Source organism: Osmerus mordax, chromosome 5, assembly GCF_038355195.1.
Source record: "Osmerus mordax isolate fOsmMor3 chromosome 5, fOsmMor3.pri, whole genome shotgun sequence".
NCBI lineage: Eukaryota > Metazoa > Chordata > Actinopteri > Osmeriformes > Osmeridae > Osmerus > Osmerus mordax.
Genome location: NC_090054.1, coordinates 3,518,248 through 3,543,096, shown reverse-complemented (window position 1 = coordinate 3,543,096; position 24,849 = coordinate 3,518,248). Strand labels below are relative to the sequence as shown.

The 24,849-nt window shown below is 47.1% G+C and overlaps 2 protein-coding genes across 2 annotated transcripts in view; one reads left to right on the top strand and one right to left on the bottom strand.

The window, feature by feature from the left end:
• Positions 1-4,653, bottom strand: part of zgc:172136 (uncharacterized protein LOC566376 homolog) — a 69,442-nt gene extending 64,789 nt beyond the window's left edge. Inside the window, exon 1 of the mRNA XM_067236710.1 lies at positions 4,639-4,653. The gene's annotated coding sequence lies outside the window, so the exon portion shown is untranslated. The remainder of the gene's footprint in view (positions 1-4,638) is intronic.
• On the top strand, positions 1,776-23,597 carry col9a1b (collagen, type IX, alpha 1b). Its single transcript, XM_067236711.1, has 32 exons — positions 1,776-1,850; positions 2,097-2,153; positions 2,279-2,314; positions 2,413-2,475; positions 5,894-5,947; positions 7,059-7,094; positions 7,438-7,461; positions 7,912-7,965; positions 8,246-8,299; positions 8,471-8,503; positions 8,700-8,756; positions 9,676-9,729; positions 9,830-9,883; positions 10,155-10,208; positions 10,379-10,432; positions 10,842-10,895; positions 11,463-11,516; positions 11,833-11,886; positions 12,198-12,251; positions 12,459-12,503; positions 12,598-12,651; positions 13,009-13,062; positions 13,158-13,211; positions 15,656-15,727; positions 16,265-16,300; positions 16,574-16,618; positions 18,022-18,054; positions 18,353-18,499; positions 20,043-20,097; positions 22,867-23,055; positions 23,202-23,279; positions 23,404-23,597. The coding sequence occupies exons 1-32, from the start codon at positions 1,776-1,778 to the stop codon at positions 23,595-23,597; spliced, it is 2,031 nt and encodes a 676-aa protein (XP_067092812.1).
• Positions 23,598-24,849: the final 1,252 nt, after the last annotated feature.

Here is a 24,849-nt window from a genome sequence, read left to right as displayed (position 1 = left end):
AGTTGAAGACTGCCGCCTGGTGGATATAGTGCGCTATTATCCCTGTCCATGGTGCTGAACGGGGACTTTCAAGGGTCTTGTGCAGGCGTTGGTGACATTATGACTCATGCATAGCTCTGATTTAAATACTTTTCACTAGCTATTGACTGATGGGAGCGGAAGTAGGGTGAATTCGGGTAATCTGGGACATGTTTGGCATGCGTTTTCTCATCTGAGCTTTCTGTTTAACTAGTGCCCTGACCCATTCAGTGACACCACACCAATCACGTTTTGTGATTTCAGTCACATAACCTCCATGCAAAACCTAGAGTCAAAGTTATGTGGACTAAACAATGTCATAGCAGGGAAGAAAACGTTTTGTAGTTTAGGTGTCCCACATTACCCAATGTCCCAGATTACCCGAATTCACCCTATTCACTGATGATGCATCTCTCTTGTTTCAGATCGGTTTACCCTCTTGGACTCCCGGAAGAGTTTGCTTTTGTGACAGTTTTACGCATGGACGGCAGTACTGTACAGAAGAACTGGAACATTTGGCAAATGCAAGATTTAAACGGCAACGAACAACTGTCTGTGGGGCTGAATGGACTGGCACAATCTCTCGAATTCACCTTTATAGCACTTGACAAACAAAAACAATCTGTCGTTTTTTCTTTCCTTCCGCTCCTCTTTAACTCTCGGTGGCACGAGATCGTACTGAGTGTCAGTAGGCGTCTCGTGACCCTCTTTGTGGACTGTGTTAAGATCGAGTCTCAAAACATCCCGACTCGTGAGAAAGTCAATCTGGATGGCTACACTCTGTTAGGAAAATTAAAGGATAACCCTGGCATAGCGGTACCGGTAAGCATACGGTTGGCGTAATGGGTGCACACTGTCCACTGTACATGCTTTACACAGCTGTTTGCTCACTATCCCAAAGGCATTCATCATCACCAGCCTAGTAAAGACGTGGCCCGCTCCGCAAAGCCAATTCCTGCGAATATGTGGGATTTGTAACACCGGTGTTCTAGTCCAGAGCATGACCCGCGAGCGGCTTCCAGTGGGAGCGCAGTGGAGGCCCACATTAGGGTCGAATCCGAAACATTCACACGCGTTAACTGACCCCCAGTGCACATTACGCATCTGTAAAAACATAAAAATGTATTCTGGCAATTCTGTCTATCCGGTGAAATAATCTAGTCCCAGATTACACTCCGGATAGCCATACGGAAATGTGTTCAATTGTATCAATTATATTAAATGTACAAGGATGGATCAGACCGATAAACATTAATGAGCACCGATGATGTATGATTTGATAATACAATTGTTTCATCGCTTTTATTTAGTTTGAACTGCAGTCCATGCTTGTTCGCTGTGACGCGAGACGCCCAGAGAGAGAAGCCTGTCACGAGCACCCTGCAAACACGGCGGTAAGGTCAAAAAGCACAAGCTCAACTCCCATGTGGTCAACCGAAAGTTGTTAGGGGCCAACGCGAACCCTAACTAATTGTACAATTATGGTTAAATTCCGCTGTTTAAAATCCCCGCTGTTCTCTCCCATTTGACTCATCCCCTCCAAAACCCCTCCCCGCGTTCCCAGTCCCGGATCCCTCCAATCACTCGCCCGTAACTCAACAGGTCATGAATAAACATGAGTCTGTGATGGCTATGGTACCTTTGGCTGTTCAGTTAGTTGAAACGGATTCAGTTGGGTTGCTTTATCTGTGTCCACTAACCCAACGAATCCCAGGAAAAAGGACTAATTTTGTACCTTAACTGCCATTGGGGAGGCCATGGCTCGCGCAACGGGTTTTCGCGGGCCGCTTTTGGTGCTTTTGTTGCAGTTAGTCCTCATCTGCTCTGCACAAGTAAGTTCCTTTCTCTGATCTTTCCTTGCAGACGGACAAGGCAGAAGTGCAGGTGAGCTTTATCCAGCTTAAGTTATCATGGATACTGAAGATAAACGTCATTATCAGTGGCGATGCAGCTGCCTCAATAGATGCGATATTCTCCTTTCCGAGAGTTGCCGTGCGCACCGGAGCTTAAACACCTCTAACAATAGACAAAAGCGCCGTTGTTTGCAGGTGGTAACATTGTTTTAACTGTGTTCCCAGAGGAACGGGGGAGGAAGCGCCGGACCCGCAGGTGTCCCTGGAATTAATGGTGTTGATGTAAGTCATCTTCGAGCATGCGACATTACGATATTAGTAGGAGAAATTATGTCCTTTATCTTAAACTATTCTGAAATGTAGCCCCTACTTAACCCCGTTTCATATGTTTGTCAAATTGGTTTTAGGGCGAAAGAGGAAACGATGGAGAGGAAGGCCCAGCTGTAACTATACATTGAGATTTCCCACCAGTTTTATTATCCGCAGTCATTTAGTTTACATTTTCTATGTTAAATTCGTGGTTATTTCCGTTTTTTTCTAGGGTCCCGATGGAGACGCAGGTAAACTGGGTTCAGCGGGATTACCGGGAATACCGGGAGAGGATGTGAGTATCATGGGTCTCACAGTAGTCCTGATTTTTAAAAATCATAATAAACTATTGTCATTACTGCTAAGTGAACCGCAGGCCCGTACCACAATCAAGTCATGTCCGTTTACAATTGGGTGTTTATGTCTCAAAAGTCTACCTTCAACCTTCAGTCATGTTCTTGCTCATCACAACTTCAATTGGGTTTTAAAACGTCCGCTCTGCAAACGGCAGGCGCCAAGTGTACAAGAATGCAGGGAATGTGTCAATGTGAGCAGAAGAGGAGGAATTCCAGAGTTTCCTGTGGAACACAAAGACCCTTTGTCCTGTCAGGAGAACCTGGGTCTGAAAGTCATTAATGCAGGTTCCACCTGAATAGTTGCAGGGTTAGCAAAACATACTGAGAGATGATACTCTACATGCAGGGTTAGGTAAACTGTGACCAGAAATGTAATGAAAGATGATAGTCACATGACCAGTAATGAAGGATGATAGTCACAGTGACCAGTAATGAAGGATGATAGTCACAGTGACCAGTAATGAAGGATGATAGTTGCAGTGACAACATAATGAAGGATGATAGTCACAGTGACCAGTAATGAAGGATGATAGTCACAGTGACCAGTAATGAAGGATGATAGTCGCAGTGTCCAGTAATGAGGGATGATAGTCACAGTGACCAGTAATGAAGGATGATAGTCACATGACCAGTAATGAAGGATGATATTCACATGACCAGTAAAGAAGGATTATAGTTACATGACCAGTAATGAAGGATGATAGTCACATGACCAGTAATGAAGGATGATATTCACATGACCAGTAAAGAAGGATTATAGTTACATGACCAGTAATGAAGGATGATAGTCATAGTGATCAGTAATGAAGGATGATAGTCACAGTGACCAGTAATGAAGGATGATAGTCACATGACCAGTAAAGAAGGATGATAGTCACAGTGACCAGTTGTGAAGGATGATAGTAACATGACCAGTAATGAAGGATGATAGTCACAGTGACCAGTAATGAAGGATGATAGTTACATGACCAGTAATGAAGGATGATAGTCACAGTGACCAGTAATGAAGGATGATAGTCACATGACCAGTAATGAAGGATGATAGTCATATGACCAGTAAAAAAGGATGATAGTCACAGTGACCAGTAATGAAGGATGATAGTAACATGACCAGTAATGAAGGATGATAGTCACATGACCAGTAATGAAGGATGATAGTTACATGACCAGTAATGAAGGATGATAGTTACAGTAACACCATGAACGATGATAGTCACATGACCAGTAATGAAGGATGATAGTCACATGACCAGTAATGAAGGATGATAGTCACAGTGACCAGTAATGAAGGATGATAGTCACAGTAACACCATGAAGGATGATAGTGACATGACCAGTAATGAAGGATAATTGTCACATGACCAGTAATGAAGGATAATTGTCACATGACCAGTAATGAAGGATGATAGTCACATGACCATAAATGAAAGATGATAGTCACATGACCAGTAATGAAGGATGATAGTCACATGACCAGTAAAGAAGGATGATGTTCTACATGTACAGGGTTAGCTAAGCACAGACCACCAAGATGATGCTGAGTATAATGTTTGGCAATAAGCAATATAAGTTTACATGGAAACAGACTGTTTCAGAGTTCCCAGATCCATGACAAATATATCTATTTGTATAATAATGTGCATAATGCATATGTCTGATCTGGCACAATGGCTGCTGAAGTCACTTAGTATTTGTAGTAGATTTGACTCAGTATGGGATGTGACTGGTTTACTCATGGTAGAAAAACATACTGATTCTGCGTTGCTTAGGATAGAATTGTCTACCAAACGACTGAAATGTGAGTGTAATATGATTGGTCTGTTTTGACGATCTGTGGTGTGTGTGTGTGACTCTCTGGGGTCGTCCTGCTGAATGTGTGAGCCTCTGTGGTTCTCCACTGCGTGGAGCAGGGGAATCTTAAAGGCAGCAGGAACAGTGGAGGTAGTGTTGCTGCGGTTGGTATCTCCTAGAGACAATCCTCATCCTGGTGAGGAATGGTGTCTGTGAAGGAAGTTTGTTTGAATGAGGCTCGAGGAATGTAGCTCTCCCATTGGTGAACTGTCTGAGGCCCTGACCCTAGGGTGTGCGTGTGTGTGTGTAACCTTTCTGTCTGTCTGTACCTTGACGAAATGTTTCTCACCATTGATTGGAATTAGCTAAAGACATATGGTTAAATATGATGCAGCACAGTCATTGGAAATATAGAAGTCTAAATTGAAAGCTTTAGGTGGACGTTTTGCTGAGAAAAACTTAACTCAGGGTACAGGCTGTGTAGGACTCTGTCCTCCTGTATATCTGTCCCTCTCTGTGTCTGTCCTCCTGTGTGTCTGTCCTGCTGGGTGTCTGTCCTCCTGTGTGTCTGTCCTCCTGTGTGTCTGTCCTGCTGTGTGTCTGTCCTGCTGTGTGTCTGTCCTGCTGTGTGTCTGCCCTCCTGTGTGTCTGTCCTGCTGTGTGTCTGTCCTCCTGTGTGTCTGTCCTGCTGTGTGTCTGTTCTCCTGTGTGTCTGTCCTGCTGTGTGTCTGTCCTGCTGTGTGTCTGTCCTCCTGTGTGTCTGTCCTGCTGTGTGTCTGTCCTCCTGTGTGTCTGTCCTGCTGTGTGTCTGTCCTGCTGTGTGTCTGTCCTGCTGTGTGTCTGTCCTCCTGTGTGTCTGCCCTCCTGTGTGTCTGTCCTGCTATGTGTCTGTCCTGCTGTGTGTCTGCCCTCCTGTGTGTCTGTCCTGCTGTGTGTCTGCCCTCCTGTGTGTCTGTCCTGCTGTGTGTCTGCCCTCCTGTGTGTCTGTCCTGCTGTGTGTCTATCCTCCTGTGTGTCTGTCCCCAGACCTAACCTGAAGCCCCAACTGACAGACTGGCACCAGGTTTCCTGCATCCTATTTTGGGAGGGGCATAGTCTAGTCCCACCCAATCAGAATCATCCGTTCTCAGAGCCCTCCTTCAGCTGTCTGTTCCGTCCCTCCGGGTTGTTATGAGACACAGCTTAAATGATCACTAGACGTCTGATTTGAGATGATTCATGTTATTCTATGTAATATGTTTTTGGTTACTTATGGAGGGATATCCCTGTATATCACTAACCTTGCAAGATGCGAGAATCCATCTTGCCAAGCTCCAAGTTATTTATTTGGACCAATCAGCATCCTCTGAGGAACGACTGGCAGCTGCGGACGTGGTTGAAGTTAGCCCGTGATAGACGGTGATAGACAGATGGTTCATTCAATCACAAGTCGTTTTTGAAAGTGCCTGCCCATTTCCAAACATTTTCCAAGGAAGTCTTCACAGATGGACATGTGTTACAAACTTTGTTGAGTCATGTTAGTATATCACAGTGATATTTCATGTCTTGTCCTCTTCTTCCCTGCAGGGTTTGACTGGACCTATTGGAGATGAGGGACCAGATGGTCCTCTAGGACAGAAAGTGAGTGTCTTGTTAATATACCCACAGATCCCTCTCACCCTTTCCACCTCCATCTCGTTCTCTCTTTCCCCGTCTGTCTCTCTGTCTCTCTGTCTCTCCCCCTCTGTCTCTCTCTCGCTTTCTCTCCCTCTCTCTCTCTATCTAACTCGCTCTCTCCTTCTCCCTCTGTCCTCCCTTCCTCCCCTTCTCCCTGAGCCTGCTCTAGGGCTGATCTCCACTTGGCTGGTTTAACAGAGGGAATAACAATGTGTAAAGCGATGCCTTGTGACAAATGGGCCTTAATCCTAGCAGGGCTCAGTGTACTGTAGCCTAATCCCCATGGGAGGCAGGCTCCTGCTCCAGGCCTCATCAGCACCAGCACCACCGGGTCAAGTGCTGCCTGGGCTGGTCATGGGACACCTGTGGAATGTTAACTCTCACTCTCTCTCTTTTTTCTCTCTCTTCTCCTCTCTCTCTTGCTCTCTTTCTGTCTCCCTTTCTGTCTCTTTCCCTCTCTGTCTACCTGCCTATCTGCCCATCTGTCTGTCTGCCCATCTGTCTGTCTGCCCATCTGTCTGTCTGCCCATCTGTCTGTCTGTCTGCCCATCTGTCTGTCTGCCCGTCTGTCTGTCTGCCCATCTGTCTGTCTGCCCATCTGTCTGTCTGTCTGTCTGCCCATCTGTCTGTCTGCCCGTCTGTCTGTCTGCCCATCTGTCTGTCTGCCCATCTGTCTGTCTGCCCATCTGTCTGTCTGCCCATCTGTCTGTCTGTCTGCCCATCTGTCTGTCTGCCCGTCTGTCTGTCTGCCCATCTGTCTGTCTGCCCATCTGTCTGTCTATCTGTCTGTCTGCCCATCTGTCTGTCTGCCTCTCTATCCGTCCAGAGGCTAAAATGGAGGACAAGTGTGGAAACCTAATAAATACTCCAACAATGCCTGATTGTGTGTGATAAGCATTTTCCTGTTTGATTGAATTTTTTTGCATTGTTGTCGATGTTAAAAGCATATTTAGGTGCTGAGGGGTACAATTAGCCTTTTGAGAGGAGTCTGTAGTTCTGCCCTGGCTGTTTAGTTCTGCCCTGGCTGTTGGCTGTGTATTTCTGCCAATCTGACGTTGTGTTTTGTTGTTTTCAGGGTGAACCTGGCAAACCTGGCCCTCGGGGAATGGCTGTAAGTAACTCTGCTCTCGCTGAGACAAGCCAGCAGTCATTAGAAGCAGGATTACAACCTAAGTCTCACTGTGTCACATCAGATTAGCTTCAGGTGCATAAGCAGTTCTTTGGCCTCTTCCTGCTCCACACTCCAGTTCTGGAAACCAGTTCCAGAGGCTGAGTTAAAGCATTACATTTTGGACAAAGTGGAATTTACATGACATTTTTCTCCATAATTATCGAAAGTGGCGTAGGTGTTGTGCATTCAGAATAATAGCTTGAAGCCCTATGCTGAGGGGTGTCCAGGTTTGCTCTTGGTGTGTGTGCATCCATCCTGTGTTTCTGTTTCCCCCCTCCTCCAGGGCGTTGGTTCTGACGGACCCCCTGTAAGTAACACATCTCCCCTCAGCATGGTACCAAACGTTCACAGCTGTCAGAGTGAAGCGGAAAGTCAAAGCCAGACCTTCGATGTTTGTCTGGCGCTGGGCCTGGGAGGCGCTGTGAGGCTAGCGTTGCTTAGATAGTCCTCATCAATACTGAAAGTGCTTCACACACTGAAAAGTCAATACTATAGACATGCTGCATAAGTAAATACTGGCTAGCTAACTATACAGTTAGCCTTCTGTCCCTCACAAAAAGTAATGATTAAATCAAGTGTAACATAATGTAAGTTCAATATAATTCATTATATTTCAATCATTATAATTAGTATCACTATTAGTGCTGTTATTGCTATTATTAATATTATAACAATTATTATTATCGTTGCTATTATTATCATCATTATGATTCTTCTTATTATCAGTAGTTGAAGATGTTTGTGTCTGTCTGAACAGGGACCCCCAGGGCCCGGTGGACTTCCTGGAGAGCTAGGGAAAGTGGGCCCTCAAGTAAGTACTGCCCTGAAGCAGTCTACTTGTCTGTCTGTCTGTCTGTCTGTCTGTCTGTCTAGCTGTCTGTCTAGCTGTCTGTCTGTGTGTACTGACCTACTGATGCGTTTCATAAACGTGACAAAGTACCTCTTAACTGATTAGAATTTTTAAACAAATAGTTACACATGTATATTTAGACCCTTGTTTACCTGATAATTTGTCTTATAGTAAAACCATCCATATGATGACTCTGTGTCTATATGAGTGTAGCTCATGTCACATGTGTGCCTGTCCCCAGGGTTCCATAGGAGTCAGAGGGCCCCAGGGACCTCGAGGACCTACCGGGCCCAGAGTACGTACCCTGAAACACCTCTGACAGTCTGCCTCACCTGGTACTGGTCCTCTGACCTAGACACCAGGCTGAACCAGCCTGGAGCCAGTGTTCATGCATGGTTGTGTAGAGGTTAAACACATGGTCTTCCATGAGCAGCCAACTGAGTGTCTCTGGTCTGTTTGTTTTCAGGGAGCAGCAGGGATGCAGGGAAGCTCTGAGCTGGTGAGACTGGCTTGACCTAACTTCCTGAGGACCGGTGTCTCTCTCTATATCTCTCTCTCTCTCTGTATATCTATCTATCAATCTGATCTGTCTATCTGTCTGTCTGTCTGTCTGTCTGTCTGTCTGTCTACCTGTCTGTCTGTCTGTCTGTCTGTATGTCGAGAGTTTCCCTGACTGTGTGTCTCTGCTGCTTTAGTGCCCCAACTCCTGCCCCCCTGGTACCCCTGGTCACCCCGGTCTCCCTGGCATGAAGGTAGGTGGTGGTGTTAGGCCTTTATAGATAGAAAAAGTTGAAAAATGCTGTTAGATATGTAGAGATGCTGTGAGAGATGCCGTTAGAGATGCTGTTAGAGATGCTGTTAGAGATGTAGAGATGCTGTTAGAGATGCCGTTAGAGATGCTGTTAGAGATGCTGTTAGAGATGTAGAGATGCTGTGAGAGATGCCGTTAGAGATGCTGTTAGAGATGCTGTTAGATATGTAGAGATGCTGTGAGAGATGCCGTTAGAGATGCCGTTAGAGATGCTGTTAGAGATGTAGAGATGCTGTTAGAGATGCTGTTAGAGATTCTTTTAGAGATGTAAAGATGCTGTTAGAGATGTTGTCAGATATGCTGTTAGATATGTTGAGATGCTGTAAGAGATGCTGTTGGAGATGTAGAGATGCTGTTAGAGATGATTTTAGAGATGTAGAGATGCTGTTAGAGATGCAGTTAGAGATGCTGTTAGAGATTTAGAGATGCTGTTAGAGATGCTGTTAGAGATTCTGTTAGAGATGTAGAGATGCTGTTAGACATGCTGTTATAGATGCTGTTAGAAATACTGTTAGAGATACTGCTAGAGATCTTACCATGCTACTAGAAATGTAAACATGCTACTAGACATGTAAACATGCTACTAGACATGTAAACATTTTACTACATATGTAAACATGTTACTATATATGTAAACATGCTACTAGATATGTAAACATGCTACTAGGGATGAAACAATGCCACAACGATGTAAAAATATTTCTTCAGATGTAAACATGCTACTAGAGACGACAACATGCTATTAGAGATGTAAACGTGCTACTAGAAATGTAAACATGCTACTAGACATGTAAACATGTTACTACAGATGTAAACATGCCACTAGCAATGTTAAAGCTGCTGGTGCCTTGTGATTCCAGGGCCACAAAGGTGTGAAAGGAGAGTCAGGAGAGCCGGGGAAACAAGGGCACAAGGTACAGCCGTCAGCCTCAGGCTGAGACGAGGAAACAGTGTGGTTGAAGCTCCTTCTTAATTCATGTTGTTGAACCCTTGATGTGCTTGCATGGTTCCCAGGGCGAGGAGGGAGACCAGGGCAGCTTGGGAGAGCTCGGATCACAAGGTCCCACGGTGAGGTCCTCTCATGCACCCTCAACTCAACACACACCCTTTAGTTTTCTGTCGCCCTGGACAGCTCTCCTGCAAATACAGATTCATTCGAATAAGAGCTCTCAACCAGGCTGATCTAAACACCAACACGCACGTTACGGACTGCCTGGTGACTGTCGTCCTGCCGTATAGCCTCTGCGACCGCAAGACTGTCCGTTGGGGCTCATGTTGGTGTTGATGTCGTAGTTAATGTTGTTTTTGATGTCACAGTTGTTGTTGTGTTTGTGTCCAGGGTCCCCAGGGTATCAGAGGGTCCACAGGGATGATGGGCTCCAAGGGAGAGCTGGTAAGAGCCACAACACCTCCTCAGGTCCTATCTCAGCTTCAGCCACGGCAGGAGATACACCATGATCCTCTTAGCTGAACATCACACACTGACAGCTGTGGAAACCACAGAGACACACACACAGGTTTTCTCTCACGCTGTGTTGATTCCTCCTCCCTCGTCTCTGACAGGGGGCCAGGGGCCACGATGGAGATCCAGGCCCTCTGGGGGTCCCAGGGGCCACTGTGAGTATCTCCTCTATCCCTCTCACCTCTTCATCTCAGGGAGGAAATGATTTCAATAAAATATCATAGAGATACAGTGTAACACACACACATACTTTAACTTGGGATGGGAAACAGCTGTTGCGAACAGTCTCTTTGGTCATTTATTTAGAAGTAGGGAACACAATTGTTGTGTCTGAACAGTTGTGTGGTTTTATGATCATTGTAATATTTCCAATACATTTGAACAAGTTGCTGTGTAACCTTGGTACTGTGTCACATGATAACAACATCAACACAGGCCTGGAATAGTCTCACAGTGGGCTTGAATCTGAGTGTTTGAGTCAATCTTAAATAATCCTCGTAATGAATCAGTGAATGAGGATAGTAACAGTGACTGATGTGATCCTGGCCTCATGTTGTGTTGCAGGGTGACCAAGGTCAGAGGGGTGTGATGGGGGAGTCCGGTCCTAAAGGAGACATGGTGAGTATCTGAAACACACCCAGACCCTCTGCATGCTGGAAGGACCCCTGTGCTAGCTCGCATGACCACATCAACAAACTGTGACGCTCTAAACGCCATCATTATCATACTGTGATGCTCTAACAAGGTCATTATCATACTGTGATGCTCTAACAGGGTAATTATCATACTGTGATTCTCTAACAAGGTCATTATCATACTGTGATTCTCTAACAAGATCATTATCATACTGTGATGCTCTAACAAGGTCATTATCATACTCTGATGCTCTAACAAGATCATTATCTTACTGCGATGCTCTAACAAGATCATTATCATACTGTGATGCTCTAACAAGGTCATTATCACACTGTGATTCTCTAACAAGATCATGATCATACTGTAATGCTCTAACAGGGTAATTATCACACTGTGATGCTCTAACAGGGTAATTGTCATACTGTGATGCTCTAACAAGGTCATTATCATACTGTGATGCTCTAACAAGGTCATTATCATACTGTGATGCTCTAACAAGGTCATTATCATACTGTGATGCTCTAACGCTGTCCTGATGGTCTGGTCTAGGGGCCTCAAGGGTCACGTGGGATCACGGGCGTCCCCGGGCCCAAGGGAGCGGGGGTGAGTAGCGTGCGGCTCTCCCTCCATCACCAGCAGCTGCATGCACACATTCACGTCCTCACTGTCAACAGCTGGCACCATTGAAGGGATCTGTTAAAGTTACATTTGACCTTTATTTTGTTTAGCAGTTGCCTTTATCCAAAACAACTTACAAATAGTGCATATAGTTAGTACACCTGGGTATCTAGGACCAGAGGTATGGCGTTCTATCAGTAGTTCAGTGGTTAGAGGCCTGTGGTTAGAGACACAACAAGAACATCCTCTCAGCTGCTGTAGGATCCCAGTCGTTTCCTTGGTGACCTGCTTGTGTTTCCAGGGCTTGCCAGGTGTGGATGGCCGTGAGGGTATCCCAGGGATGCCAGGAGCTAAGGTAGGACCCCCACAGCACCTCACCGGCCCCCTTCCTCCTCCCTCCTTTCCCCCTCCCTCCCAGATCAGAGATTCACAGGGAGGGAAGGAACAACAAACGTTGCATTTCCATAGATCCCAAACAGGTCCCAAATTTTGGCTTGATTTCACTCGGTCAGGGTATCCTAGGGAATTCTGTTGGCGTGGTAGTGGGAGTTACCGCTGCTAATATGGGATGGCCTGGATGAGCGGGTGGGTTGAAGTGGGTGAACGCAGGCCTGCAGTTGTCATGTGTGGTTAGTGTGATGCTGATCCTCTAATGTGTATCTGCAGGGGTCGTTGGGGAAGGCAGGAACCCCTGGGGAGGTCGGCCTGCAGGGACTTCCTGTAAGTATGACCTTCAACCCCCCTCCAACCGGCACTCTGATTGGACACACATGAGTAACCTCCCCCCAGCCTACTTCTCTCTTCATCATAAACTCTGAAACAACACAGAGCATAAGAACGTCCTTCTGAACAGCGTCCCTAGTGGGACAGCGTGTCCACATCTCAGAGCGTTCTAACCTTGTGGGTCTGTTCTCCATCATTCCTCAGGGGTTGCCAGGAGTCCCTGGGCCTAAAGGTCTTGGAGGAGATAAGGTAAACCATCTGTTTCACTGTCCTCTCTGGAAGGAGCAGCATGCCTCCTTGGCTCCCACAGGCTCTGTACCCTGATGTGTGTGTGTGATTGCAGGGCAGCTCTGGGGACCCGGGCCTGCTAGGAACCATGGGCTCTGCGGGTAGACAGGTGAGTCCTGCTGCACCACACGAACACTGCATCCTGCCCGTCAGAGGTCGGAGGTCAGAGTGTGACCTCTCTGTGTCTCTGGGGGAAAAGATGGCGCCAGGGTTTGTGACATGCCATCTGCAGTCCTCCCTGTTTCTGCCTTTGGCACTTGCTATATTCTTATTTCTATCTTTCTCAACCCCAAATGGCAACCATAGAATTGTGTACTGTTTCATTTTTGATTTCTTAACTTTTATCTTTATCGTTTATGCTGAATTTGTCTGTGATTATTATTTGACCTCCTGTACAGCACTTTGGTCAGCCATGGTTGGTTGGTGCTCTATAAATATTGATTGCTTGGTTGTGTCCGGCCCCCAGGGAGAGCGAGGAGAGCAGGGCGTGCTGGGGTCGGTGGGGCCTATCGGAGGGCCGGTGAGTATGCTGCTGGCGGGGTGACACTCGTTATTGGTTGAAACATGAACTGAATATTGAAAAACCTTTTCCTTCTCCCCCTTTTCTGTTTCCAGGGTGACGTCGGAGAACAGGGCCCAGGCGGACCTCAAGGAAAACCAGGCTCCAGGGTAAGATGCTGCCTGTTACCGACAGTAACCAGACCGTTACAGACTATTAAAGACTGTTACAGATTGTTCCAGACTCTTACATACTGTTACAGACATTACATATACTTACAGACTTGTATATACTGTAACCAGTGATGCCGGTAACGCGTTACTCTAATCTGACCACTTTTTTCAGTAAATAGTAAACACGTTACTATTTCCAAACCAGTAATCAGATTAAAGTTACTTGTCCAAGTCACTGCGTTACTATTTTGTCATTAATAGTCAAATATATATTCGTGTTCTTCTTGCGTCTCTGGGAGTTAAGCCTATGCGACAATTAAGTCACGTTTTCAGCACGAGGGTCACGTCACGTGTATATACATAGACCTACCACTCAGCAACACCAACAACAATGTAGCTAGCAGGAGAGAGAGAGATGCGCATTTTCGAGTTGGAAATACAATCACTATTTTGAGTATTTGTCTGCTAAAGATGGAAATATCAAGGTTCGTTGTACACTCTGTGCTGGTGGCGACAAAGTGGTATCAAGCTACAAAAACACGACGTCAAATTTGAAGAAACATTTGGAGTCGCAGCAATGCACAGTCAAACTTATAGAGCCGGTTGTCAATAGGTGTGTTCGACTTCATGCAGCACCGGCGGCACCGACAGCCGGCTGTAGCCTGCTGCCTTGAATCTGAGAATGCTATTGTCTGCTTCAAGTCAGCCGGGCTGTAGGTGGCTGCATGCGACGCCGGTGCTGCATGAAGTCGAACGCACCTATTTTTATGTTGAGGTGGCGTGGGTGTTGTTGGCAGCTGCTGAATGTAACTAATAAAGTAACTTGTAATCTAACTTATTTACTTTTAAAATCAAGTAACTTGTAAAGTAACTAAGTTACTTTTTCAAAGTAACTGTGGCAACACTGACTGTAACAAACAAGAGTCAAACTGTCACAGATCATTACAGGCTCTTACATATGGTTACCAGCTGTTACACACGGTTACAGACTCCAACTGAAAGTATTACAGGCTGTTAAAGACTTACTGGCCGTTACTGGTCGTTACAGACTCTTATAGACTGTTAGAAACTGTTACAGACTGAAGGCCCAGGGTCTGGGAACAATGTCAGATATCGCAGTAGCACACTGTAATGTTCACACTGACACATCCTAAGATGACACAGCCCTCTACAAGAAGTCCCCTTTAAAACCTCCATCAGGTAGTTCAGGCAGTTATTATCATCGGAAGGTAAAATTATTCTTCCAAGAGGGGGAGCATTGTAGAGAGGAGGTAGAGAAGGGGTAGAGAGGAAGGGAGGGGGAGGGAGGGAGGTAGCAGGGTAGAGAGGGGGGAGAGGGGGGAGAGAGGAAGGGTGGGGGAGGGAGGTAGAGAGACGGGGAGGGAGGTAGAGAAGGTGTAGAGGGGGGCAGGGAGAGAGACAGGGAGGTATAGAGGGGTAGGGAGGTAGAGAGGGGTAAGGAGGTAGAGAGGGGGTAGGGAAGTAGAGAGGGGTAAGGAGGTAGAGAGGGGGCAGGGAGGTAGAGAGGGGGTAGGGAGGTAGAGAGGGGGTAGGGAGGTAGAAAGGGGTAGAGAGGGGTAGAGAGTTAGAGGGCTAGGGAGGTAGAGAGGGTTAGGGAGGTAGAGAGGGTTAGGGAGGTAGAGAGGGGGTAGAGAGTTAGAGAGGGGTAGAGAGAGGCAGGGAGGTAGAGAGGGTTAGGGAGGTAGAGAGGGGGTAGAGAGTTAGAGATGGGTAAAGAGAGGCAGGGAGGTAGAGAGGGTTAGGGAGGTAGAGAGGGGGTAGAGAGTTAGAGAGGGGTAAAGAGGGGCAGGGAGGTAGAGAGGGTTAGGGAGGTAGAGAGGGGTAAAGAGGGGCAGGGAGGTAGAGAGGGTTAGGGAGGTAGAGAGGGGTAAAGAGGGGCAGGGAGGTAGAGAGGGTTAGGGAGGTAGAGAGGGGTAAAGAGGGGCAGGGAGGTAGAGAGGGGGCGAGGATGTATTCTCTCCAGGGCAGGGCTGGGGGAGGTCTCACGGCAGGGCTGGGGGAGGTCTCACGGCAGGGCTGGGGGAGGTCTCACGGCAGGGCTGGGGGAGGTCTCACGGCAGGGCTGTTTCTTCAGTAAGAGGAGACAGGAGGGCCGTCCTGCAGGCTGAAAGAGCCCTCTGTTCCTGTGGCATTCCTCTCTCACACAGGGACCACATCAAACGTGTGCCGGGAGGGACACACAAAAGAAGAATGTGGACTCTAATGTTCTGTTTTTTGAACTGCAATAAGTGTCACTATGTGTAGCACTGTAATGCAAACAGTCTTGTATCCTATCTCCTCTTTCCTCCCTCCTACCTCCTATGTCCTCTCTTGTATCCTATCTCCTATCTTTGTTGTATTCTATTTCCACTATCTCGTATCCTATCTCCTATCGTCTCTAACTTGTATCCTATCTCCTGCCTCCTATCTGGTTTTTGCAGGGACCTAAAGGTGACCTGGGTCTCCCTGGCATCCCTGGACCCTCAGGGCTTCCTGGAGTAAAGGGAGAGAGGGTAACACGCACACACACTTCACGCCTCTAGCTCGTCACACACACACACACACCTCAACTCTAGCTAGTCTCACACACACTTCACACCTCTGGCTAGTCTCACACACACTTCTGAATACAAGCTAGTATCATACACACAAACATTATGTTCCAATGAAGGGACATCAAACGCTGTAATTATGCAGAAACCTCCTGGACCCCTGAGTCCCTGATGACTCAGCACAGACCTGACATTAGAGAACGCAGGGGTGAGGTGAACACAATAACAATCAGGACCCGAAGACTTCCAGTGGGTCCTGATTCACGTTCAGCCTCAGTCATTGTTTTTTCTACTGTGAAAGGAAGGTCAAATGTCCCATCTGACGTCCAAAAGCAGATCATCAGAAGTGCGCGCGATTATGAGGAACAGAGTAGCTACTTGGCTCCCTCTAGTGTCGAAATTACAGTCATGTCTACACAACGCTGCTTTTAAACAGTCAAATGCTGAGAGAAGTCTGACTTGTCGGCTTGCTCTGAGGTTGCTGTTTGTTTGTTCCAGGGAGAAGGTGGTGCTGTGGGGCCTAAAGGAGAGACGGTACGAGGTCCTCTTCATCCCTCTAGTCGCTTCTTCAACAGAAATACAGGATCATGCTGTAGACGCTTCAAACAAGGCTTTTAGTAGCCTGTTCATGTTTTAGATGAAAATTATTAATGTTGTGTTTCCATGTGTTTCCGCGTGTGTGTGTGCGTGTGTGTGTGCGTACGTGTGTGTGTGCGTGCGTGTGTGTGTACGTGTGTGTGTGCGTGCGTGTGTGTGTACGTGTGTGTGTGCGTGCGTGTGTGTGTGTGTGCGTGCGTGTATTCTCAGGGAGAGCAAGGGTCTGAGGGAACTTCAGGAGACAAAGGAGAAGTTGTAAGTTATCATCCACACTTCTGAATCTGGTACACAACTAGTACAGTACCACCATACTACACCTGGTACAGTACCACCACACCTGGTACAGTGGCACCACACCTGGTACAGTACCATCACACTACACCTGGTACAGTACCACCACACTACACCTGGTACAGTACCATCACACTACACCTGGTACAGTACCACCATACTACACCTGGTGCAGTACCACCATACTACACCTGGTACAGTACCATCACACTACATCTGGTACAGTACCACCATACTACACCTGATACAGTACCACCATACTAAACCTGGTACAGTACCATCACACTACACCTGGTACAGTGCCACTACACCTAGTACAGTACCATTACACTACACCTGGTACAAAGCCACTACACCTGGTACAGTACCACCATACTACACCTGGTACAGTACCACCACACAACACCTGCAGTACCACTACACCTGGTACAGTACCATCACACTAGACCTGGTACAGTACCACCACACAACATCTGGTACAGTACCACCATACTACACCTGGTACAGTACCATCACACTACACCTGGTACAGTACCACCACACCTGGTACAGTACCATCACACTACATCTGGTACAGTACCACCACACAACATCTGGTACAATACCACCATACTACACCTGGTACAGTACCACCACACTACACCTGGTACAGTACCACCACACAACATCTGGTACAGTACCACCATACTACACCTGGTACAGTACCATCACAATACACCTGGTACAGTACCATCACACTAAACCTGGTAGAGTACCACCATACTACACTTGGTACAGTACCACCACACTACACCTGGTACAGTACAATCAAACTACACTTGTTACAGTACCACCACACAACATCTGGTACAGTACCATCACATTACACCTGGTACAGTACCATCACACTACACCTGGTACAGTACCGCCATACTACACCTGGTACAGTACCACCACACTACACCTGGTACAGTACCACCATACTACACCTGATACAGTACCATCACGATTCACCTGGTACAGTACCACCACATAACATCTGGTACATTACCACCATACTACACCTGGTACAGTACCATCACACTACACCTGGTACAGTACCACCACACAACATCTGGTACAGTACTACCACACCTGGTGCAGTACCACCATACTACTGCTGGTACAGTACCACCACACCTGGCACAGTGCCACCACACCTGGCACAGTGCCACCACACCTGGTACAGTGCCACCACACCTGGTACATTACCGCCACACCTGCAGCACCACCACACCGCACCTGCAGTACCATCACACCTGGCACATCTTGTACAGTGAATACAGTGTAAATTCATCTACCTGGGTGTCTGTTCTGAAAGTGTTTTGTGTTCATGTCTGGTTCTGTAGGGGGACCAGGGAGAGTCCGGGCCCAAGGGAGCGGTGAGTTCTGACCGCTAGCTGTCACTAGCTGCTAGCTGCTAGCGACTAGCCACCTCAGTGGATTTGAGTTGTCATATTTTTAAGACACAATCCTGAATACAAGAATTTCAGAAAATTGGTGCATATCCAGAGACTGTTCCAATTAGTTTGCTACTTAAGTCTACTTAGGTTTGTATTATTGTACGACAAACGACAAGGAGAGGGAGGGAAAACGTAACACAACGTAAGCTGTTGCCAAGTTTGTTTACAACCCCCTTCATGCACACAGCTTCTGACGGGGTGTTTTCTAACCCTGCAGGTGGGTAACCCTGGAGAGCCTGGCAACCGAGGCCCTGAGGGCAGCCGAGGGCAGCCTGGCATCGAGGGCCCTCCAGGGACCCCTGGGCCCCGCGGCATGCAGGGAAACAGGGGCGCCCCTGGCATCAGGGGCTCCCAGGGACCAGCGGTAGGTACCCCCAAGTTACAGAGCCAGGGTTTACGGGATATACCCACATATGCCAGTCTAGACATGTATCGCTACGTACAGTGAATCATAGAGATAGGGTTTACGGAATATAACTCAATGTTTTAATCTACATAGGTAGCAGTACTATAGGGAGAGTGAATCATATAACAAGGGTTTATAAATTAGAAATTATATTAATTAGAGCCCGACCGATAAAGGATTTTTAACCCTTAGATGTGTGAGTTCTAAACATTTCCGACGCTTCAACCAGACTGAGTTATCTTTCCAAAACGGAAGCTAGCTAGCTTTAATTAGCTTCAGTTACCTAGCAACCTAGCATAATACTCATAGCAATGCTACTACCTGCTAGTGTTACTTGTTAGCCTCCTAATTGTACATTTTGAAGCCATACTATAGCGTTTGTCATATAGTTTTTGTCTATCGGAAAATAGTCGGTTGGAATGTTCAGAATCGCATTCCAATGTGCGACGTTACACTGTGAGACCCGCATTTGAACGATCACATATGTGCAACGCTACTCCTTAACGGGTTAAGGCCGATACCGATACGAATATTTGGTGATATTCTGATATATCCGTATATATATATTTTTTTTTTAAATCCAGAAACGTGTAACAAAACATAAACAGATTTCCCATTAGTTATTTGTAGTTATTTATGAGTCCTCACTAAAATAATATGATAATGCTGTTTAAAAATAAACTTGTTTGTTTTATTGTCACAACAGAACAAAGGAACATCAAAATATATTAAACTTCTGATAGAAAAAATGTATACAAATACAAACTTAAGATATGAAACTTAAAGTCCTTTGAACAGGGATGTTGTAGAGTGCCCTCTGGTGGACAAACTATGCAACGCCAACACTCGTAACATAGTTGAAGGGTGTTTCGGCCATTATATTCATTTATCTGTATATATTTCTATGTGTATATATAATTGTTTAATTAATTTTATTTTTTTATATTTTCAACATTGTCTTCATATGATATCTGACTGTAAGAGTATCTTACGTTCAAATATATACTTGAATGTTTGTTCACTTTTGTTCTTGCAAAAAAAACAAAAAACAAAACATTTATCAGCCATTATAAATGCCGATACCGAAAATTCCTAATATTGTCCGATAATATCGGCCCGCCGATAAATCAGTCGGGCTCTAATATTAATTTAGCAGATGATTGTTATCCAAACATAGAATAAGAGGTCTCTGTTCTGGTCAAGACAGGTACCAGCGGTTGGCATGGTGAATCGTAGAGTTAGGATTTTTTTTTATATACATCCTTATTCTAGTCTAGACAGGTACCAGCATTAGGTACTCTGAATTATAATGCTAAGTTTTACAGAATATATGTGCCCCAAAGACAGAGCTTATCAAACAGGCTTAATCATGCCTGGACAAAAACAGTGATAGCAAAAACTATGAATGACTGTAGATATGATTTATCCCATAGTCTTATCCCTCCAAAAACTAGTATGTTGTTATGGAAGCTGTCTGATGTCACTTCCTCTTTGTCCTCAGGGCAAAGAGCCAAGTGACCAGCACATACGACAGGTCTGCATGAGAGTGATGCAAGGTAAGGTATTACCCCTCCTCCTCCTCTACCAGCTCTTCCTTCTCCTCATCCACCAGCTCCTACTGCCCTCCATCTCCTCCACCAGGGGCAAGTTGCATAAAATAGACCTAGTCTTAGACTTAAATGTAACTTTAAGTCTGATTTTCCATAGACACTTCAATTTACCGGTTGCATAAAGCTTCACTATCAGTGCCTAACGTAAGACTGACCTAGATGGCCTGTTGCATTATGGGTAAAATAAGACACTTCGCTGCGGTGAACTGGTACTGTCTTTCGCCGCTGCAAAAAGAAAACATGGCGGACAAAACAGCGACACTTAACGGCAAAAGATTGATACATTTAAACCTGATGAAAACCTATATCTGTTGGAAGAATACAATATTGAAAAAGTTGTTTTATTAACAAATAGTGTATGCGTTTTTAAGCTTTTTAATTGAACTCTAACGCTACTTCCATTTATCAACAACTCCAACGCAGATGGCTGGCGCTAGCATCAATAAAGTGAGTTATGTTGTCATCTATTCACTCGTTTAGTAAAATGACATTTAGCGGAAAAGCAGAACCAAGTCAACATTTTCTGCAATTAACAAACTTTCGTAATAAATTATGCTAAGATAATGACGTAACCTACTAACAGATCTTTGGCATAGCAACTTAGCCCTTACCGCAAAATTTAGCCAGGTGGAGAGGTGGCTAACTTTTTTTTAACCTCAAATTAAATCAGTCTTACTATTTATGCAACAGAAAGGCTTAGTTTAAGGACTAGTCTAACCTAACAATTTAAGACAGTCTAAGGCTAAGACAAGTCTTAAACTAAGTTTATGCAACTGGCCCCAGCTCTTACTGCCCTCCTTCTCTTCTATGAACTCCTACTGCCCTCCTCCTGTACCTGCTCCTACTGCCCTCCTCTACCTGCTCCTACTGCCCTCCTCTACCTGCTCCTACTGCCCTCCTATACCTGCTCCTACTGCCCTCCTCTACCTGCTCCTACTGCCCTCCTCTATCTGCTCCTACTGCCCTCCTCTACCTGCTCCTACTGCCCTCCTCTACCTGTCCTACTGCCCTCCTATACCTGCTCCTACTGCCCTCCTCTACCTGCTCCTACTGCCCTCCTCTACCTGCTCCTACTGCCCTCCTCTATCTGCTCCTACTGCCCTCCTCTACCTGCTCCTACTGCCCTCCTCTACCTGTCCTACTGCCCTCCTATACCTGCTCCTACTGCCCTCCTCTACCTGCTCCTACTGCCCTCCTCTACCTGCTCCTACTGCCTTCCTCTACCTGCTCCTACTGCCCTCCTCTACCAGCTCCTACTGCCCTCCTCTACCTGCCCCTACTGCCCTCCTCTACCTGCTCCTACTGCCCTCCTTCTCCTCTACCAGCTCCTACTGCCCTCCTCTACCTGCTCCTACTGCCCTCCTTCTCCTCTACCAGCTCCTAATGCCCTCTTTCTCTTCTACCAGCTCCTAATGCCCTCCTTCTCCTCTACCAGCTCCTAATGCCCTCTTTCTCCTCTACCAGCTCCTACTGCCCTCCTTCTCCTCTACCTGCTCCTACTGCCCTCCTTCTCCTCTACCAGCTCCTAATGCCCTCCTTCTCCTCTACCTGCTCCTACTGCCCTCCTTCTCCTCTACCAGCTCCTAATGCCCCTCCTTCTCCTCTACCAGCTCCTAATGCCCTCCTTCTCCTCTACCAGCTCCTAATGCCCTCCTTCTCCTCTACCAGCTCCTAATGCCCTCTTTCTCCTCTACCAGCTCCTAATGCCCTCCTTCTCCTCTACCAGCATCTAATGCCCTCCTTCTCCTCTACCAGCTCCTAATGCCCTCCTCCTCTTCTACCAGCTCCTAATGCCCTCCTTCTTCTCGACCAGCTCCTAATGCCCTCCTTCTCCTCTACCATCTCCTACTGCCCTCCTTCTCTCATCTCTCTCCCCCTCTCTCTGTCCCACCTCTCTCTTTTTCACCCACCGCTCTCTCTCTCTGTCTCTCTCTCCTCCTCTCTCTCTGTGTCTGAGTGCTTTGAAGACGAGCAGATGCTCCAGAGAGATCAGGGCAGAAATCTGAAATATGCTTCAGTCTTTGTTTCTGTGATGGATGAAAGATTCCCCAACTGCAACTCAGAAAGGCTGCAACCTCTCCCTCCTCCCCCTGCCCCCTTTCCCCCTCCTTCTCTCCCTCCTCTTAAAACTCCCCCTCCTCCACCTCCCCCTACATTCATCTCCTAAACTCATGACTTTTTTATTCCCCATGTGCTGAAAAATTAATTTAGCTTCCAGCAGACCAGAAATTTGCTTCTCTTGAGCCTGGATGGATGAGTGGAATTCTTTAAAAGTTCAGCGAAGCGGCCTTTGCTTGAATGTTGATCAGAGCAGCGGGGGCTGCGGATCAGAATAGCTCAGCCAAGCGGACTGAGAAGCCAGGGAACCTGTGGTGGACATTTTGGATAGAGAATGTGTTTTGTCTCTGTCGCTGATAGAAATGAGCAGTGTTTTATTTGCTGTCTGCCGTGGTTACGGAAGCACCATGGGACGGGAGAAATGTAAAATATTAGGAGGGATTCAGGAGCGGCTGATATTCTCCTCTCTGACTGCAAATTAGAATTGAATGTTAGAAAAGTAAAGCTGTAGGCACAATTACATTTCACAAGACATGATTTGGGTGTTTGGTTCATGTTGTGCTGTTGTTAATACTGAATTACATCAGTTGATTGAACTCAACTGTTGTTGTAGTGCTGTATCTATAACTTCTCCATCCTCTCTCTCTGTGTCTACAGAGCAGCTGGCTCAGCTTGCTGCCAGTCTTAGAAGGCCGGAGTCTGGTGCGGCCGGCCTACCTGGTAAGCCTGGGCCCCCCGGGCCCCCAGGATCCCAAGGAGACAGTGGCTTCCCTGGGCAGGCTGGCGCTAGGGGACTCCCAGGCCTCAAAGGGCCTCCAGGACTCCTGGGAGTCAAGGGACCTAAGGGTAGGAAGAGCACTATGAAGAGCACTTAAAGCCCGTTGTTTGTCAAACATAATTCAATTAGGATATCTAAAAGTAACTCCTTTGTGCTGTAGTATTAATTATATGTGTGTATTTGTGTGTGCGTGTGTGTCTGTGTGTGTGCGCAGGTGAGATTGGTGACAGAGGTGACCGAGGACCCATGGTGCGAGGGCCTAAAGGCATTCCAGGACCTCCCGGTCTTCCCGGTGAGTCACATGACCACAAGATCACATGATCACTCCATCACATGATCCCAAGATCACATGATCACCCCATCACATGATCACAGCTGTGACTCAGTCTGTATCTAACCCCCCCCACCCCCTGCAGGCGAGCCAGGGAAGCCAGGGTACGGTCAGGAGGGTCGTGATGGAGAGCGAGGGCCTCCAGGGGTCCCCGGCCAGGCTGGCGTCCCTGGCTCTCCTGGTGCTGCTGGGCCCAACGGCTACTGCGACCCCTCGGCCTGCAACCTCAAGGCGGGTGCCATGCAGGACTCCAGCCTGAAGGGCCCTGCAGGGAACTAAGCTGCCGTCTGGGACACGGGCAGACACACACAGAGACTAGAGACACACAGCTACACACACTGAGTGCACACAACATTCCCTCGCTCCATCGCTCGATCCGTCTCTTCCTCCCTCCATCGCTCCATCCATCCTTCCTCCACGATACTGTCGTTGTGCCACAGTCTGTCTAGTCTGGTTGTTGCCAGTCACAGTCCCTCCCTGCCTCCCCCCCTGCCTCCCTCCCTCCCTGCCTCCCCCCCTGCCTCCCTCCCTCCCTCCCTGCCTCCCTCCCTCCGTATCCGAGGCCTGTCACCCAGGGCACATGCTCATCTCAAGGAGCCTTCCACTTCCAACACTGCAACAATGATTCCGCTCTCCGCCAGTTCTGTTATTGCTACTTCCATCTGACCGAGGAACACTGGATGGATGATATGTTTTTCTTTTCTTTTTTATCTGACATCTGTTTTTAAACAGGGTGACAATACTTTGAAGAAATGAAATGTTGTACCTGAACAGCCGTCTATATTCGCTTCCATCCCTTCATCCCTTCTTTATTTCCATCCCCTGTGCTATCCACCCTGCACTCTTTCATGAAAGTGGTTAATGCCAGTGGCAACCCCACCCCCACCTGGCCCCCAAGCCTCCCTCAGACCCCCACCTGGCCCCCAAGCCCCCCTCAGACCCTCACCTGGCCCCCAAGCCTCCCTCAGACCCCCACCTGGCCCCCAAGCCCCCCTCAGACCCTCACCTGGCCCCCAAGCCTCCCTCAGACCCCCACCTGGCCCCCAAGCCTCCCTCAGACCCCCACCTGGCCCCCAAGCCCCCCTCAGACCCTCACCTGGCCCCCAAGCCTCCCTCAGACCCCCACCTGGCCCAAGGCCTCCCTCAGACCCCCATCACACATTTAGATCTGGATTGCCTCCACCTTAAGTGCTTTTTGTAATTTTTCTAATGTGCTGAGCTGTTTAGCAAAGATGAACTGTGTGACTGTCATTGTTACCAGTTTCTCCTGTCATGTCCGCCTCTCTAGACAGCAGAGAGGGGGGGGGGGGGGGCTCAGACATAACACTCCAAGTTACACTGAATACACTGTTTAACTGTAAATCTCTGTAAATTCTTGGCATTGTGGTCGATAATAATTCCCTACAAAACGCCTCAAGTGCCTTTGTGATGAATTTGTCTCATTTACATTAAAAACAATTTTGTTTTGACATTAGGGGAGAGTAACATGGGTAGAGTCGGTCTTCTTTCCACCTGGTCTCCTCAGTGGAGA

Coding starts and splice junctions, on each gene's coding strand:
- col9a1b (XM_067236711.1), top strand. CDS start 1,776: ATGGCTCGCGCAACGGGTTTTCGCGGGCCGCTTTTGGTGCTTTTGTTG. Junction 13,212..15,655: donor AAGGAAAACCAGGCTCCAGG/GTAAGATGCTGC, acceptor TGGTTTTTGCAG/GGACCTAAAGGTGACCTGGG. Junction 16,301..16,573: donor TGGGGCCTAAAGGAGAGACG/GTACGAGGTCCT, acceptor GTGTATTCTCAG/GGAGAGCAAGGGTCTGAGGG.